At 39.2% G+C, this 18,964-nt stretch overlaps 1 protein-coding gene across 1 annotated transcript in view; it reads right to left on the bottom strand.

Moving 5' to 3' along the window:
• The window catches only part of LOC117373020 (uncharacterized), a 38,276-nt gene extending 29,983 nt beyond the window's left edge, over window positions 1–8,293 (bottom strand). The window contains exons 1-3 of the mRNA XM_055222803.1: window positions 8,195–8,293; window positions 5,144–5,281; window positions 4,980–5,018 (exon numbers count right to left, since the gene is read on the bottom strand). Of these exons, the coding sequence (XP_055078778.1) occupies window positions 4,980–5,018; window positions 5,144–5,281; window positions 8,195–8,260 (243 nt within the window). The 5' untranslated portion in view covers window positions 8,261–8,293. The remainder of the gene's footprint in view (window positions 1–4,979; window positions 5,019–5,143; window positions 5,282–8,194) is intronic.
• Between the last annotated feature and the right edge of the window lie 10,671 nt (window positions 8,294–18,964).

Here is an 18,964-nt window from a genome sequence, read left to right on the forward strand (position 1 = left end):
TATTACAGTTCAAAAGAGAAGAGAAGACAAGAGAGATTATTTTGTCTCAATATTGAGGAGAAAAAGCGGGGAGGCAAAACCTTCAGTTACAACATCACAGTTTCACCTCACACCCTATTTCTGAAGGCCCACCGTTTTTCTCCTCCTTTTATTAAAGTTAGAAAACCCTAGTTACAAACACATACACACTCTGAAGGGATGGGGGACATATAGTTAGCAAGCAGTGTAAAAACATATGACGAAATTCACAGAGAAATATATTCTGTTTTTGCATTTCCAGAAGGTCACTCTTCCCCTTCGCACAAACATCCTCCCATGATGTTTCTGTTTTAGGGTTTCACAGTGACCTTCTTCCCGTGGGATCCTGCACTTTAAAAGACATTTTCTGCAAGACTCAAGAACAAACATTAGTGCAGATTACATAGTTTGCATAGTTGAATATAATGATTATAATAAAGAGTGAACATTACAGTACCTACAGTACCTTTAAAATGAACAGTGAGATAACATAATATAACTTGAATATATATTTTGAATCCATCATTCCCTCCTGTTTATCGAACTGTGACATCACACACATCACCATGGTAATTTCTTAATTAATTAGTACTCCTTCAGGGTCCTCATCTTCACTGCCTTCCAATAGGTACATCTGCACCCCTTTGTCCTCAGGTGCGGGTGAGATGGCAGTGGTTATTAACCTATTGATCAAAGAGCGGAGACAGGGGATACAACAACATCCACACAAGGTTAAAATGGCTACAAACACAGCGATTGATACTAGGACCGATGAGACCAGTGCTTTATAGCGCCCAAATACGCTTAACCAGTCTTCCCAGAAAGAAGTGTTCACCCCTGACTGCTCCTTTAAGAGTCTATTCATCGCACGCAGGCTGCCTATAGCCCTAGTCAGGCTTCCATCTGCAGCGGTATTGTTAGGGATGACAACGCAACAGCTGGCCCCAATGACAGAACAAACTCCTCCTCATTCTGCCAGGAGCATATCAACAGCTATGTGGTTTTGGAAAGCCATAAGTGAGGTGGCGCTTAATTGCTCGTGCACTGCTTCAAACCCCTCCTGTGTGTAGTTTCCCAATTTTGTACATTGTAGTGGATGTAGTTGATTCTGTCTACGTTTTTATTGGGAGTGATTGGAATTATAGCTGCTATTAAAGGAATATTTTCAAATCCTGTGGCAATTTGATTAGCTAATTTATATTCATCAGGACCCCTCTGGGCACTCCAGTCGCATGGTTTTCAGTAGATTGTTGTTCAATCAATGCTGTTAATTGTTCTTGTTCTATTGACATTACTTCTATAGGTATTATCAGATTAACTAGAGCGCATACTCCAGTAAATTCATTTGGCATATTTGCTCTAAGTATTTTCCCTCCACAGTACCAGTAGATGTCACTGCGCATTCTGCTTTCAGTCAGATTTCTTTCACATTGATTTCCATCAATATTACCTAAAACATTCGTTACCGAATTTGAGCGTTGGATACAGGTGTAATTTCCTTTTGGCAATTTGGCCTCAAATATTGGTTTCTGTTTTTCAGGCCTAGTTAGTTACACTGCATCCCACTTTGCGCACTCTGCCTCTGGTACTGTTTTAGTTAAAATATCCTCCACACATTGCACTGATTGCACTGTTAACTCAGGAGGTGTTGGTACCATTCTCAAAAGCGGTCTGGGTCCCATACATGCAACACAGTCCTTATTAATGTACTTTGATGCCTGTTCTATCATTGTTAGCCAATTGTTTCCAAAATCAGATACACCAGTTGCCATATTGAACACTTGTTCTTTAGTAAAGGTTATTGTTGCTTTAATTTTTATTCCGCTACCTTGCAGCCTGGGACTCAGAACCGGTTCAGGGGTTTGTAACATTTCACATATAATTAATTTGTAAATAGGATCTATCCCTGATACATGAGCTCTCAGCAAAAACATCCAACATTCTTGACCATTATTAGTTAAATGATTCTTTATGTTATTTATTGTTACCAGTAGATTGGATTCGGTTTTGGCTAAGGTTAGGAGCTCTGCCTGCCTACCTGCCCAGTCAGTTTGTGACCTGTTCCTCTGTACTACTTATCATGGGGGCAGTAGGAATAATGAAAGTTTGTTCCTGCTTGGATGCTTCATTAGGCTGTTCATAAGTAGAAATGACCACAGGGTCAGCTCCCATGGTTTTACTAAATTCAATTTTTTCACCTTTACCTTTTGCCTCACTTCTAGTTTGTGTAGTTCTCATCTGGTGTAATAGCTCTTTTGCCTCTTGATACGGGTGATACGGGGGCGGGGGCACTTGCTGCTCCCCTCCCGCTACTGCTCCCTCTATCTCGGCTTGAGCCTGCTGTACTGGTGTTTCTGGCTGAGCCGCTATTACAGTGGTGAAATCATCTTCCTCCTTTGTATTAAGCATAATTTGTTGCTTACGCTTTGCCTCTGTTTGGCCTTTTTCTCTGGCTTGTGCCAATTCCAACCATCTTTCCAAATGATAGTAGCCTTGTTTACACATCTCATATTCTTTATTTTTGCATTTTTCCTGTATTTTATTTTGGAGCTCCATTATTTTAGAAGATTTTAACTCGCCTTCAAATTTATATTTTGTTACCCACAAATCTAACTGTACATTTTTCAGGATATTTTGCGTGCACGGCTTTCCAGTCTTTTACCTTCAGTCTATCTTTTGGTGTCAATTTTGTAGTTTTATTTCCCATTTTTATTTCCTCAAATTTAGTCCAGCTTTTAACTCCTAGGGAGGTCTCTGGAATACAACAACAGGTTGGTACGAGTGATTAGTGTGGTATCTCTCACTTTAGCCTCAGCAGGTGGAGAGATCTTGCCTCTGCATCCACAGAAATACACCGTATTTCCCCAACATTTTTGGTATGAGATTTGTCACCTAGTGGTTCAGAATCTCCACTCACACGTCTCTCTCTCACACACCCTTGCTTTTTTATTTACTTCCCACGGTTTTGTACCAGCCAGTAAAATGTCACTATTTTACTCGGTAACGGGACTCCGCATCCGTCCCTCTTAGTACTACTACTACTATTAGTATTAGTAGGTTTTAGTACCTAATTGGAGCCTAGGATAGTTAGGGTTTCTCTACGCGCATGACCCCCAGTCATACCGTTTTTTAAAGCAAGACTTACTCACTCGTCTCGTCTCTCTCTTCCTCAGTACCCCGTCAACCTTTAGACTCCTTATCTCCTCATGCAGTCTTTAGTTGGTCTCCCTTGGCTCACTCTGTTGGGGTCAGAGGTGAGGACTGGACCAAGGGGAGGGGTGCATATTGTCAGAGCACCCGGGCATCCTGGGAGGGTCGCGATAAAAGCTAGCCAGTGAGTTTGCATGTCACTGACTTATCTTAGTGGTCTTGAGAGGTCTTCTCTTTGCAGATTTGTAGGTGTGTCTTACATAGAGTAGCCTAACTTTAAGTTGAACCCCAGTTTAAAATAAAATATTACTTACTAACTTTGAATCTAACTAATTGTTAGGCGTGTTCTATCAAAATGATGACTGGATTCGATTAGTTCAAATCTCAAAAGTTTATTCCCCTGACAGTTACAATCTAATACAGGACCCGGGGTCATATGATCTATCCCTCGTGTGTGCAGCAGGCGGTCTGTCTGCTTTTCCCTGGCCCCGTAACATAAAAATGTAACATGAAACATGAATATGCAAATATTATGTTGAGTAGGTTGTCGCCCAGGTTCCTCCCTCCGGCCTCGCTCATCTCTCCAGGCTGCACCAGTCTATTTTTCCGGCCTTGAGTCTCATCCGACCGCCCTGTCCCTGTAAAGGAGCGTCTACACAACCCCAACAGTTTCCCTCCATTCATCTCACACAATGTTACCTTTAACATAGTTTCAGTGTTATTACAAAATGCTCGAACTCCAGTACCAACATTGGTAACTGTCAAACAACATGATTCACCTCCTACAATGTTGCCTTAACTCGGTTAAAGGAGTTTCTGCAAGGGGCCAACTGTCTCCCATAATTCACGTTTTACCTTTGACCTAGTTTAGATGGGGTTCAACTTTTAGTATGGTGCTTGTTAGACAACCTCCAAAAAGATACAACATTCAAAGAAATATAAATTCAGTATAAAAATGGTGATTACATAATAATATTCAAAACTTATATGATTTCAGTATCAAAAGATATATATGTATATGTGATGGCCCTAAGAAACTTTATTCAATCAATATGCATTCCATATTTTTGATATATGTATTTGTAATGCAACTTAAAAGCTTTATTACTTGACATACCCTTCATAATGTAACAACTGTAGTCATATTACAACAATATAATAGGACATGAATCAATGTTTCCATCATCAGTAAAACATAATAAGAGATATATATGAGGCATTTACATGAGTAAAACATAATAAGAGACATATATGAGACATTTCCACAGTGCAGTTTCCCAATGTGAATGGCTGTACATGATTGTCACATTTAAATCACAGATTTACATATGATACATGAAATCAGAAGTTAATGTCAAAAATAGCATCTTTATGAATGAAATCAAAGTTTTTGACCCTGACCCCTGTGGCTTATGGTCCTTTGAAGCTGGGGTTCTGCTCTGAGTGTTGATGATTTTAGAAAAGTTAATCAATGTCACAATCTTGTTCCTTGGGGATAATTCAGTTCTGAGGGTCGTAAAGGTAGGAGCAAAAGATTCTGTTTATTTTAATCCATTTGTAGGGGTTGTAAACTTGGGAATGTGGGTTTCCCTGTGTTGATGATCTCCAGATGTCCAGCTTGTTAGTGGGGCAGGATGTCACCTCACTGATGAAATTAATTATTAGTGACAGGAGAAATCATAGTTTTTGGGACAAGTTCAGGTAGTATCACTACATTATAATGCACTTTGTTGTGCAGTGATGGCAATAGATATGAATAACATGAATCTAGCTGTAAACATTTTGGTGTGTGTCAGCTGTGTGTGAAATACCTTTGGTTGTGGATCAGCTGTCGGCAGCTGAGGTAGAGTCTTTGATCATTTAGGGTGTATAAAAAAGAAAGATGTTTAAAAAATATGCATATTATTATCACAATAGTTTGTAAGTTAGTTGAACTGTGTTTTGAGAAGTAAAGCAGAAACTGATACAATGTTACCGGAGGTGGTAAATTATTCTTTGTGCACCACTCGTAAAAGCTCTTTTTAGCGACTTTCAGAGTGTTTTCGTCCAAGCTCGTGCAGTAGACTCTGATCCATTCCTCAGAAAACTTATTTGGCAGAAGAAACTGAGAAACCTGACAAAAAATAATTTTATCAAAAAATGAGCACAATTAAAGTGCAAAAATGAAATAACGAAACATCTTCTTTTCTGACCTGTTCACTGGGATCTTGAATGCCTTCTCATTGTTAGACTTGTAATAGATATACAGGTTATCCATGGGATTTTTATCTTTTTGACCAAAGTTGAAGGTAGCAACCTGATAAACATACATATATTTTTTTATTTATTTATCTATCTACATCTCTCTCTCTCTTATATATAATATATATATATATATATATAATATATATATATATATATATATATATATATATATATATATATATATATATATATATATTATATATATATATATATATATATATATATATATATATATATATATATATATGTTGTTTTTTAATAATTATACAGTATTTATTTATTTTTTCATAATAAAAAACATTTAAATGCTTTGTTTACTTACAGAGATTTCAAAGTCATCTTTTTTCAGTGGCTTTTCAGACATTTCTGCCAGGTCAGATTTCCATTTTTCTTCCTTCTAAAACAGATAAGTCAGATAATAGAGCTTAGTGTATCACTTTGGGGTGGTTGTATATAAAAACACACCTCTTCACGAAGCTTATCTGTCAGTTTAGTCTCTCCTAGAAATCTGTACAGTTTTCGAGAGAGAATGTTTTGTAGTATTTCTCGTGCCTCCTTCAGTTTTTCTCCAGTGGAATAAAGTATTTTTTCAAAGATAGAGTCTGAAACACAAATAATATATACACACAATATGACAATAGGTAAGTGAAAATATTATGGCAGAGGTAAAACACAAGACTAACCTGTGAGCTGGGTGTACTCCTCCATGGTTTTATCTGCTATGTCTTTTATAGCTTCAGACATCTTTAACACTGGATCTGCTTTAAGTAAGGCATCTCTGATCCTGAGGTTTATATTTTTGTCATTTATGTGCTCAATAATGTTATAACACACACAGAAACTTGCATAAACTTTTATATAAGCTACTTACATCAGCTCAATGGCCTTATTGGTTTTGTGCTGGTAGGCCTTTCGGTGGAGAGAACTCCTTGTATGAAACATTTCATAAATATTGGAGACTTCCTTAAGATGGTAAAGAAACACTCACAGATATTAGATCATGTTCAACAAATTCAGAAGATGAATTATAATCATCTGTGTTAAGATCACATCTCAAACCTTTTTTCTTGTGCAGATCTGCCATTGACCGTCCACCTTAAGGACTCTGGCAAACTTAATGTAGCGATTGTGGTCAAAGCTATTCTTTATTCCAAGGTGATGGCAATCTCTGTCCAGGTAGAATCAAATGTAAGTAATAAAGGACATAAATCTGAAGTGCTCTGAAATAAATCAAACCTGGCAAAATAGTCAAACTTGTCCACATCAATGCCAGTCGTTTCGTTTGCGACTATCTCGTAGAAGAAATGCTTGTCTGGGCGGCCTTTGTAATGTCCCTATTTGAAGTCAAACAGTTTGTCAGTCTGAAGCAGGCACAAAAATCCAGATCTTGTAACATGTTACCTTTTCATCTGGTCCATTAATCATCTCCTTGATAAAGGTTAAGTCATCACCATCACTGTCCTCACTCAGCTTCTTCAACTCAGTCTCCAGGTCAAATGGGTTTTCTTTTTCTTTTAGATGTTCCACAATGGCATCAAACATGGCAGTTGACCCTTTCTCAAGCTGCCGTGGAAATATTACTGATTATTACTTACAATTTTTAATTACATTTATTTGATCAGATCTGTTCCTTACTTTCCATTCCTTGTTTTGTAGAATTTTTGGTATGAACATGTTATCAAACAAGCGGGAAAATGGCCCATGTCCTTAAAAACATGATCAGATTTAAAATAATTATTTAAAAATATTTTCTGAAACATTGATTGCATCACATAACTACTGTGGTAGAGGTACATGAGTAAGATAATGCTTGCTCTATTGTTTTTTTAATGTGTTTTTTTAATGTGTTTTTTTTTTTTTTTTTTTTTACCTGTGGTAAGTACTCACCCAGGTCATGGCAGAGACAGCAATTTCCACACAAAGTACGTCTCTGTCAGTAATACCAAGTTCCTGCTGTTCTTCTTTTAAACGTCGCACAAGCTTTCCTGCTAAATGTGCCACTCTATAAAATGTAAATATCACAAATCTTAAATTACACAATTTGTGGCTCTTGTTCCAGTCTCTGTTTGACAAAAAAGCCATGTTTTAACACATGTGGCCTAATTTTAATGTCCCACTTCGTACATACCCAAGTGAGTGTTCAAATCGGGTGTGACATGCTCCTGGGTAAACAAAATAGGCCCCTCCCAGCTGTTTGATGAATCGAAGTCTCTGAAACTGAGGTGTGTCGATGATTTTGACCAGAATGGGGTCAAACTCCATTTGACCATGGATAGGGTCATTGAACACCTAATGGAGCACAAAATCATGCACTTTGCTGTCACTCATAATGATTGAAATAGATATGAAGAACATCAATCTAGCTGTAAACATTTTGGTGTGTGTCAGCTGTGTGTGAAATACCTTTGGTTGTGGATCAGCTATCAGCAGCTGAGGTAGACTCTTTGATCATTTAGGGTGTATAAAATAGAAAGATGTTTTAAAAATATGCATATTATTATCACAATAGTTTGTAAGTTAGTTGAACTGTGTTTTGAGAAGTAAAGCAGAAACTGATACAATGTTACCGGAGGTGGTAAATTATTCTTTGTGCACCACTCGAAAAAGCTCTTTTCAGCGACTTTCAGAGTGTTTTTGTCCAAGCTCGTGCAGTAGACTCTGATCCATTCCTCAGAAAAATTTTTTGGCAGAAGAAACTGAGAAACCTAACAAAAATTATTTATCCAAAAATGAGCACAATTAAAGTGCAAAAATGAAATAACGAAACATCTTCTTTGCTGACCTGCTCACTGGGGATCTTGAATGCCTTCTCATTGTCAAACTTGTTATAGACATACAGGTTATCCATGGGATTTTTATCTTTTTGACCAAAGTCGTAGTCAATGATCTGATAAACAAGTACATTTATATATGTTGTGTGTATATATATATATATATATATATATATATATATATAATATATATATATATATAATATATACACACACTCCCCCCCACATATAATATATATATATATATATATATATATATATATATATTATATATATATATATATATATATATATATATATATATATATATATATATTATATATATATATATATATATATATATATATATATATATATATATAGTAATAAGACATTTAAAATGTTTTGTTTACTTACAGAGATTTCAAAGTCATTTTCTGTCAGTGGATTTTCCTCTTTATAAGTACTCATTACTGCCAGGTCAGATTTCCATTTTTCTTCATTCTAAAACAGATAAGTCAGATAATAGAGCTTAGTGTATTACTTTGGAGTGGTTGTACATAAAAGCACACCTCTTTACGAAGCTTATCTGTCCGTTTAATCTCTCCTAGAAATCTGTACAGCTTTCGAGAGAGAATGTTTTGTAGTATTTTTCGTGCCTCCTTCAGTTCATCTCCAGTGGAATAAAGTATTTTTTCAAAGATAGAGTCTGAAACACAAATAATATATACACACAATATGACAATAGTTTAGTGAAAATATTATGGCAGAGGTAAAACACAAGACTAACCTGTGAGCTGGGTGTACTTCTTCATGTTTTTATCTGCTATGTCTTTTATAGCTTCAGACATCTTTAACACTGGCTCTGCTTTAAGTAAGGCATCTCTGATCCTGAGGTTTATATTTTTGTCATTTATGTACAAAATTATGTTACAACACATATAAAAATGTATGCATAATCTACTTACATCAGCTCAACAGCCGTATTGGTTTTGTGCTGGTAGGCCTTTCGGTGGAGAGAACTCCTTGTATGAAACATTTCATAAATATTGGGGACTTCCTTAAGACGGTAAAGAAACACTCACAGATATTACACCATGTTCAACGTATTCAGAAGATGAATTATAATCATCTGTGTTAAGATAACATCTCAAACCTCGTCTCTTGTGCAGATCTGCCATCGATGGCCCACCTTAAGGACTCTGGCAAATTTAATGTAGCGATTGTGGTCAAAGCTATTCTTTATTCCAAGGTGATGGCAATCTCTGTCCAGGTAGAATCAAATGTAAATAATAAAGGACAAAAATCTGAAGTGCTCTGAAATAAATCAAACCTGGCAAAATAGTCAAACTTGTCCACATCAATGCCAGTCCTTTTGTTTGCGACTATCTCGTAGAGGAAAGACTTGTCTGAAGGGCGGCCTTTGTAATGTCCCTATTTGAATTGAAACAGTTTATCAATATGAAGCAGGCACAAAAATCAAGATCTTGTAACATGTTACCTTTTCATCTGGTCCATTAATCATCTCCTTGATAAAGGTTAAGTCATCACCATCACTGTCCTTACTCTGGTCATCACCATCACTGTCCTCCGTCTGGCCATCACCATCACTGTCCTCCCTCTGGCCATCACCATCACTGTCCTTACTCTGGTCATCACCATCACTGTCCTCCGTCTGGCCATCACCATCACTGTCCTCCCTCTGGTCATCATCATCTCTGTCCTCACTCTGGTCAATACTAACTATGTTCCCACTCTGGTCATCATCATCTCTGTCCTTTCTCTGGTCATTACCATCTGTGTTCTTACAATGGTCGTTACCACCTCTGTCCTCACTCTGGTCATCACCATCACTGTCCTCCGTCTGGCCATCACCATCACTGTCCTCCGCCTGGCCATCACCATCACTGTCCTCCCTCTGGCCATCACCATCACTGTCCTCCCTCTGGCCATCACCATCACTGTCCTCCCTCTGGCCATCACCATCACTGTCCTCCCTCTGGCCATCACCATCACTGTCCTCCCTCTGGCCATCACCATCACTGTCCTCCCTCTGGCCATCACCATCACTGTCCTCCCTCTGGCCATCACCATCACTGTCCTCCCTCTGGCCATCACCATCACTGTCCTCACTCTGGTCATCATCATCTCTGTCCTCACTCTGGTCAATACTAACTATGTTCCCACTCTGGTCATCATCATCTCTGTCCTTTCTCTGGTCATTACCATCTGTGTTCTTACAATGGTCGTTACCACCTCTGTCCTCACTCTGGTCATCACCATCACTGTCCTCCGTCTGGCCATCACCATCACTGTCCTCACTCTGGTCATCATCATCTCTGTCCTCACTCTGGTCATCTTCCAGCTTCTTCAGCTTAGCCTTCAGGTCAAAGCTTTTTGTTTTTAGAAATTTTACCAATCTCATCAAACATGGCAGCTGACCCTTGCTCATGCTGCCGTGGGAAATATTACTGATTATTACAAAATATTTTTAATTACATTATTTGATCAGATCTGTTCCTTACTTTCCATTCCTTGTTTTGTGAGGTTTTGGTATGAACATGTTATCAAACAAGTGGGGAAAATGGCCCATGTCCTTAAAAACATCAACAGATTTAAAATAATGATTTAAAATATTTTCCAAAACATCACTGGTAGAGGTACATGACCTAAGAGAATGGTCACTTGATTTTGTTTTATTCTTTTATTTTATTTTTTACCTGTGGTAAGTACTCACCCAGGTCATGGCAGAGACCAGCAATTTCCACGCAAAGTACGTCTCTGTCAGTAATACCAAGTTCCTGCCTGTTCTTCTTTTAAATGTCGCACAAGCTTTCCTGCTAAATGTGCCACTCTATAAAATGTAAATATCACAATTATTAAATTAAACAATTTGTGGCTCTTGTTCCAGTCTCTGTTTGACAAAAAAGCCATGTTTTAACACATGTGGCCTAATTTCATACATACCCGAGTGAGTGTTCAAATCGGTTGTGAGATGCTCCTGGGTAAACAAAATAGGCCCCTCCCATCTGTTTGAGGTATCGAAGTCTCTGAAACTGAGGTGTGTCTATGATTTTGACCAGAATGGGGTGGAACTCCATTAGACCATGGATAGGGTCATTGAACACCTGATGGAGCACAAACCGAAAGCTGAAACTAACAACAACAGAAACCTTAAATGTTTGGTCTTGAATGCTACAGGCCTACCTTTGGTTCCATTTTTGATGATTCAGTGTCAGATGGTGCTGTGGAAGACTCTTCTTCAGCAGACTGAAAATTCACAGCTGTGTTTTATTAAAAAGGATAATATAATAGTAGAAATGTAACTTTTATTGTTAAAAAGCCAGACATCTGTATCTATTTCTAATGTAATGTATCCATATTGTGTAAGGCCTATGAAGTTATTGTGACCTTTGACATAAACCTTCTTTTCTTCTTGACCTCGGAGGCGGTCGCACTCTTCATTTCTCTTTTGTTGTTTTTTTTTTCCATGATATTCTGTTTGAACAGCAACATTTATATTTCATTAATATTTTCATTTCAAGAAAATTAATTCTTCTCTTTTAATGTTAATGTTTTGATTTTTGATTTGTTTGTATTATTTTGCAAAGCACTTTGAATTTCTTCGTGACAAATTGTTCTATGCAAATAAACTCGCCTTACCAGTTTGAATTAGGCTAATTGATATGTCAGTCCAACGCCCCAAGTTAAAACAGCTGACTGAGTGACACCCACACCCAAATAGCTGGTCTGCCTGATGGCATCTGAGCTGTATGTGTTTCACCACGAAAGGCATTTCATCAGTTCAACATGGTTCGCTCCACTTCCAGCCCTGTTCCCACATTCTCACCCACATGCTTTATTAATTTATTTCCTATATTTATTCGATCCTTCAAAACATATTTGCCCTGTCTTAATTAATTAATTAATTAAGACAGATTAAATACCTTTAAAAGTAATTTAATATTTACTTGTTAAAGAAACATAAATTGAATTTGTATCTGTTGTTGGGTTATTCTTGGTCATAGTTCAGTTTTATTTGTCATTGTCACAAAAGAACAACGAAATTGTGTTGGAGCATCCCATAAAGTGCATAGCTTAGCGGGTTATGACAAAATACATGAATAATTCTACAAAACAAATTCTTGCACCTATACTTTTTATAATTTGCATCCTTTTTGTTACATTTTGTATACATGCAAAACTAATGAATATATTTCTACATTTTGTTCAAGCCTCTTCTCTCGGTGGATTAATTGTATTTTATGATAACGCTGTTGCCAGGCAGAACTCGTCTCTCAGACTTAACTGAAGTTCACCGGCTGGACCAAGTTTGATAATTGTCTATTAATATTACAGAAACCATGGGATATATAATAATAATAATAATAATAATAATAATAATAATAATAATAATAATAATAATAATAATAATAATAAAGTTTCATTATAATGAAATGTGGCCTATGGAATAATGGAATGTGTAAACTCAATACTGCGAAATTCATATTTTAGAATAATTTAAATTGTACGTATATCATATACTGTAGGTCTGCATATTATACCATACACTATTTTAATAATGTATAACATACATTAAAACTGTGCACAATATATCCTGTACAAATTCAATTATGAAAGAGAAAGTTTATAAATAAACCTGAAAGTCCAGATAGGTAACCAAAATATACAATTAAAAATATACACATTCATTTAAGTAAAAAATAGTCAAGTTAACTATACAAGATGGTTGAATAATATTACCTGGCTCATATTGGTCCTTTGAGGCAGCACAAAACAAATTCACCTGGTGATCAGGAAGAGGTGCAGTATTTATATCTCACCACACCTCTCGTCACTACCCAGAACGTCACTGCGACGTCCTGGTTCTGACACAGACTGACTCTTTGAGGGAGAGTTTAAGCTCAATAAGGTTACAAAATAGTAATATAATTTTGTGTATCAACACTTCTCTGTCAAATTTGAAGAACATAATGAAAGTGTTAAAATGATCGCCTGCTTATGCCAGGGGTTTCCAAACTGTACATGCTAGGAGACCCAAAATATCCAACATTTTAAAATGAAATCATCAATTGTAACAGTTGATATTCAGGTTACTGCTACTGTGGTATGTGAATGATTGGTGGTGTTTGGAGGGGTGGATGACAGAGATTGGAAGCTTCGCTTCTGTCAGTCTAACCCAGGGCAGCTGTGTAGACTGCTGCCACAGAGTATGGAATTAATGAGTAATACGGAAAATTGTGAAGTGACACTATTAGAGTTTTTGGTCTTCTCCTCATAATGATAACATTAACATTCATAGAATCCTCCAGCTCTGTAATCCTGTAATCCTGACTAAGCCTATCAAGATCTGGAAATAAGTCCACAGGTAGTAAAGTGCAATTGCCCATTGCTCCTGATAGATTGCCCCAGCAGCCTGGAAACATGAGTCAATTGTTACAGGGACCACAAAGTATTGAAAACAAATGTATTTGCCTATGGGTGAGGCAAGATGAGGGTGTCAATTTGTTTCATAAAAAAAAGAATGTTGACTATAAAGACACCAGTCCTGTAATAAAAATCTTCTCCAGCTTTCAGCAGACCACACCTTTGCACAGGAAAACCAAAATAATGTTAATCTACACCTTCTGCTTTTATCTGCTATTATCTCTATTATCTGTAGATTTGTTGTTTTTATTTGCCGCTTTACAAACGCAGAAGGAGAACCATATAAGGTTACAAAATACACTGCCTGGCCAAAAAAAAAGTCGCCACCAAAAAAAAAAAAAAAAAAGGTCACACACTCTAATACTTCTTTGGGCCATCTTTAGCTTTGATTACGGCACACATTCACTGTGGCATTGTTTCGATTTTGCTTCTGCAATGTCACAAGATTTATTTCCATCCAGTGTTGCATTCTGATCTTGCATTGATGATGGTAGAGTCTGACCGCTGCACAAAGCCTTCTCCAGCACATCCCAAAGATTCTCAATGGGGTTAAGGTGTGATAGAGTAAAATCATCGGTAATCAGCTCCTAAGCCTGGGGATCCTTTTCAGTGATCGGTAATCCCTTCACCCGCCACTTGGGGGATTTCGCGCAGTTTCTCCTCATTGCATTTAAATTCCTGCGTGAGAGAAACAACTGCAAATCACTCTCGTGATTAACTCTCCATATTTTCAGGTAAAGGTTACCAAATGTTTGCTTGTTATCTGTGCACTGTTAAGGTAGTTTGTTGTTGTTGTAGAATGTTGAACTTAAACTAAAAGAATGTTTATTTGTGTATTTTAGAAGCCTTTGGAAATGTGTTAATTGTGTTGTGAACTGGTGCTCCGCCATCTTGTGGCCACACAAGCTAATGTGCTAATGTGCTAATGTAATATACTGTTCATTCAATTGCATTATACTGTTCATTTGATTGCATTAAATTCCTGCGTGAGAGAACAACTGCAAATCACTCTCGTGATTAACTCTCCATATTTTCAGGAGTGCAACATATCCCCTCTTCGGGGGCTACAACATTTGGAGGCACCGCTGGGATTGCTGTTTGGATGCCTGGTGCCCACAGCCTGTGCACCGCACTCCAAGCTAGCTAAATCCCCCCCCACACCCAGGCAGACCGCAGCGAGGAAGGTGTTGCTGTAAGGAGAGCTGGCAGCTGTGTTTCAGTCGACGCGTCCTGAGGCCGATCAGAGATCATCAGGAGCCGCAAAGACCGTACAGCTCAGCGTCATCTATATCTGCAAAAGGTCCTCCTGTCTACTGCCAAGATGTCAGCGTTGGAGCAATTACGAGAACAAGTTGTGCATGAAGTGCAACCCCTTACCAAAAAATTCATCTAGTATCTATCTGTGAGTTCCTCGGCATAGCAGATAAAATAAAGGCTAGCACGAAAACACGCCTATCTCTGCTCACACATATCCAGTTGCACATTGAGAGAGAAGAAATGCAAGGGTTTGAGGATGAAGGAATGTCAGAGCTGTTGCTGCTGAATGATAAGATTACTGAAATAATAAAAGTTGACAATGACTCATATGAACAAAACGTAAATGAAAGAGGCGATCCAGGGCATGAAAAGCAGCCTGATACTACTTTAGTGACAGAGACAGCTAATGTAGTGAACAGCACTGTGGCTTATCGCCAGCCCCCCGGAAGTAGCCGCCCTGTGAGTAGCACACTCAGTCACCAGCAACCAGGCCCCTGTTGGCAAAAGGACTTCAAAATATCTGGCCAAATAGGAGAGCCAGGCCAAAAAGACAAACTGACATTTTCCAGTCTGGCTCATCAGATAGAAAACGGATTGAGCAGAGGCTACTCGGAGCTGGACATTGTAGATGCCGTTATCAGAGCTATTTTGCCAGGTCTCCAACTACGCAGCTACCTGGAGGGGAAGGCCCAGCTCACCTTGCCCACTCTCCGCCGCATCCTCCGCTCGCATTTCCAGGAGAAGAGTGCCACTGAATTGTACAAACAACTAGCTTCAGAGGTACAGAACCCCAAAGAGACTGCCCAGAGTTTTCTTATGAGGGTTTTAGATTTAAAACAAAAGGTCTTGTTTGCATCCCAAGAGTCAGAGTCAGGACTTAAGTATGATCCAGCACTAGTTCAGCGTATGTGCTTACACACCATACTCACAGGCCTGCAGAGTGACAGTGTCAGGATAGACATGCAGCCACTTCTGTTAGACTCCGGGACACCAGATGAACTCTTGTTAGAGAGGTTAAACATGGCTTGTGCCAACGAAGCAGAGAGAAAAAACAAGAAAAGGTGTTTAGCCTCACAATCAGCTACAAGTGTGAGTGTGGTTCAGTTAGAGGATGCAGTATCTGTTAAGATCCAGTGAGAGAGGTTAAAGCCAAAATACCTGCTGAACTGTTTACCGAGCTAGCAGAACTTAAGACAGGTGTAGCGTCCCTGAAAGGACTCAGTGCAGAGATAGCTCAGATTAAAGAGACGCTACAGCAGCCAGTGTCTAGCCTTCAGTCCTATGCTCCGCCACCAGTTATGCACTATGACAGGGACCCCCAACGGCAGTTCCACAGCCATCAGGACCCCCGCCAAAGATCACAACCCTCTCAATATCAAGCACTGCACTATTCAAACCGCCTAGCTCGCCGGGAGAGGATGTGCCACGTCTGTCAGCAAACCGGAGCCAATGAGCGCTGCACACATTGCTACCTCTGTGGGAGCGGAGAACACTTTCACGCTGGATGTAGAAACAGAGGCATGAGACCCTCTAGAGAGAGACATTTAAACAGGCAATGGTTACCACTGAGGGACGAGTGTTAACCATTGCTCACACCAAGTCCCGACAATCTGCCAACTGTAACCAAGAAAATCCAGATAAGGTCCTGAGACAGTGTTCCGCATGTAAAAAGACACTTTACTGTTCTCCAACATGCCAGAAGAATCACTGTAACAAATGTAAGCGACAATGCACAGAAGTTAGGCCAAACAATGAGACTGTTCATATCCCGCTACCACTGGCCCAGGTAAACACCCCTCACAAAGTTGCATCTCTCGTGGGCAGCCAGTGCTTGGTGGAGTGTCTCCTGGACGGCCACAGACTCCAGGCTCTGTGGGATTCAGGCTCACAAGTGTCAATAATTGATGAGAGATGGAAAGAGGACTATTTACCACATATAAAACTGAGAGATGTTACTGAGATCATGGACTCCACTGAACTGAGCTTGACCGCAGCTAACGGGACCAGCATGCCCTATCTCGGGTGGATCGAGACAAGCTTCCAACTTGTTTCTGGGACAGGACAACCTGAGAAAATCATCATTCCCATGCTGGTAATGAAAGGTTATTATTTGCCCCACCCCATTATAGGTTATAATGTCATTGAACATATTTTGAATAAGACTGCAAAAGATGAGGTATTTGATGCAGTGAGAAAAGCATTCCCCAGCCTCAAAAGAAACAAGGTTAAGGCTTTTGTTCGAGCTGTCAGTACAGATACAGAAAATGAGTTCAAGGTAAAAACAAAAAAAGACCGTATCACTGTACCTAAGCAAAGTCACATCCAAGTTGAGTGTCGTGTAGCTGCACAGCCATTTAAACAAGACATGACTGTACTATTTGAGCCAGATTTAAATCCTCAGTGGCCAGGACAATCTCGAGTTCTTTGATAGCCTGGTTACAGTTAAGAAGGGCACTTTACCAGTCATAACTGTAGATGTCTCCAATCCCACTGACCATGAGATAGTCCTTGTAGGGCGCACAGTAGTTGGTACAGTGCAGACTATTACTGCTGTCTTACCTGACCAAGTGTTTGAAAAAGCTACTGTAGCTGCAGTTAACCCCACAAGTACACAGCCACCATGTAGCTCTAGTGAAAAGTGGGACCCACCTGTAGATCTAAGCTCCCTCAGCGCAGAACAGAGAGTAATAGTAAAGCAAATGCTTAGAGAGGAATGTGACTCTTTCTCTAAAACAGACAATGACATAGGCTGTATTGGAAATTTAAAAATGACCATTTCCCTTAAAGATAATGAACCTGTCAAACGCACCTATATGTCAGTGCCACGCCCGTTATATCAAGAGATGAAAAGTTACTTACATGATCTAATAGCACAAGGCTGGGTCAGAAAGTCAAACTCCTCTTACTCCTCACCAGTCGTGTGTGTTAGAAAGAAGGACGGTACTTTAAGATTGTGCATAGACTATAGGGACTTGAATAGAAAAACCCATCCTGACCGCCAGCCCATCCCTCGTGTTCAGGACATTATGGACAGTTTAGGTGGTAATTCCTGGTTCTCACTGTTGGATCAGGGAAAGCGTACCACCAGGGATTCATGTCAGAGGAAAGTCGCCCACTCACTGCTTTCGTGACCCCCTGGGGACTGTATGAGTGGATACGCATCCCCTTTGGACTAATGAATGCTCCGGCAGCATTTCAACGTTGCATGGAGGAGTGTCTGGAGGGACTCCGTGACAACATCTGCATCCCCTACCTGGACGACACATTGGTGTACAGCAAAACCTTCCAAGATCATGTGGAGGATGTGAGAAAAGTTCTCCAGCGTTTAAGAGACTTTTGGTATCAAGCTTAAGCCAAGCAAGTGTGATATTTTTAGATCGGAAGTGCGCTACCTAGGCAGAATAGTGTCAGCAGAGGGCAGTAGAGTCGATCCTGCAGATTTTGAAGCAGTAAGAGCACTTAAAGACACCAAACCACAAAATATTGGTCAACTTAGAAAAATGTTAGGCCTGCTGTCATACTACCGGCAATACATAAAAGACTTTTCCAGAAAAGCAAACTGCCTATATGAGCTGTTAAAGGCTGACCAAGATACAGAGAACTTAACTATGACAAAAGTGACAAAGAGAAAACAGAAGAACGCCAGCCCAGTTGTGCCCTCAACAAAACAAATAGAGTGGACGGACCAACACCAAAGTGCACTTGAGGAACTAATAGACTGTTTGCTCAACCCACCAGTGCTCGGCTTCCCTGATTTCATGCAGCCATTTATTGTCCACACTGACGCGTCACACAAGGGACTAGGAGCAGTGTTGTACCAAAGACAAAATGGTAAATTACGTGTTATTGCTTATGGATCACGCACGTTAACAGCAGCTGAGAAGAACTACCATTTCCATGCAGGCAAACTTGAATTTTTAGCTTTAAAGTGGGCAATCACAGACAAATTTAGAGACTACTTATACTATGCCCCCGACATTCACTGTGTTTAGTGACAACAATCCACTAACATACATTTTGTCCACTGCCAAACTGAACGCAACAACCTCAAGATGGGTCACAGAGCTTGCTGATTTTCACTTTACTATCAAGTACAA

Source organism: Periophthalmus magnuspinnatus, chromosome 7, assembly GCF_009829125.3.
Source record: "Periophthalmus magnuspinnatus isolate fPerMag1 chromosome 7, fPerMag1.2.pri, whole genome shotgun sequence".
NCBI classification, from domain to species: Eukaryota; Metazoa; Chordata; class Actinopteri; order Gobiiformes; family Gobiidae; genus Periophthalmus; species Periophthalmus magnuspinnatus.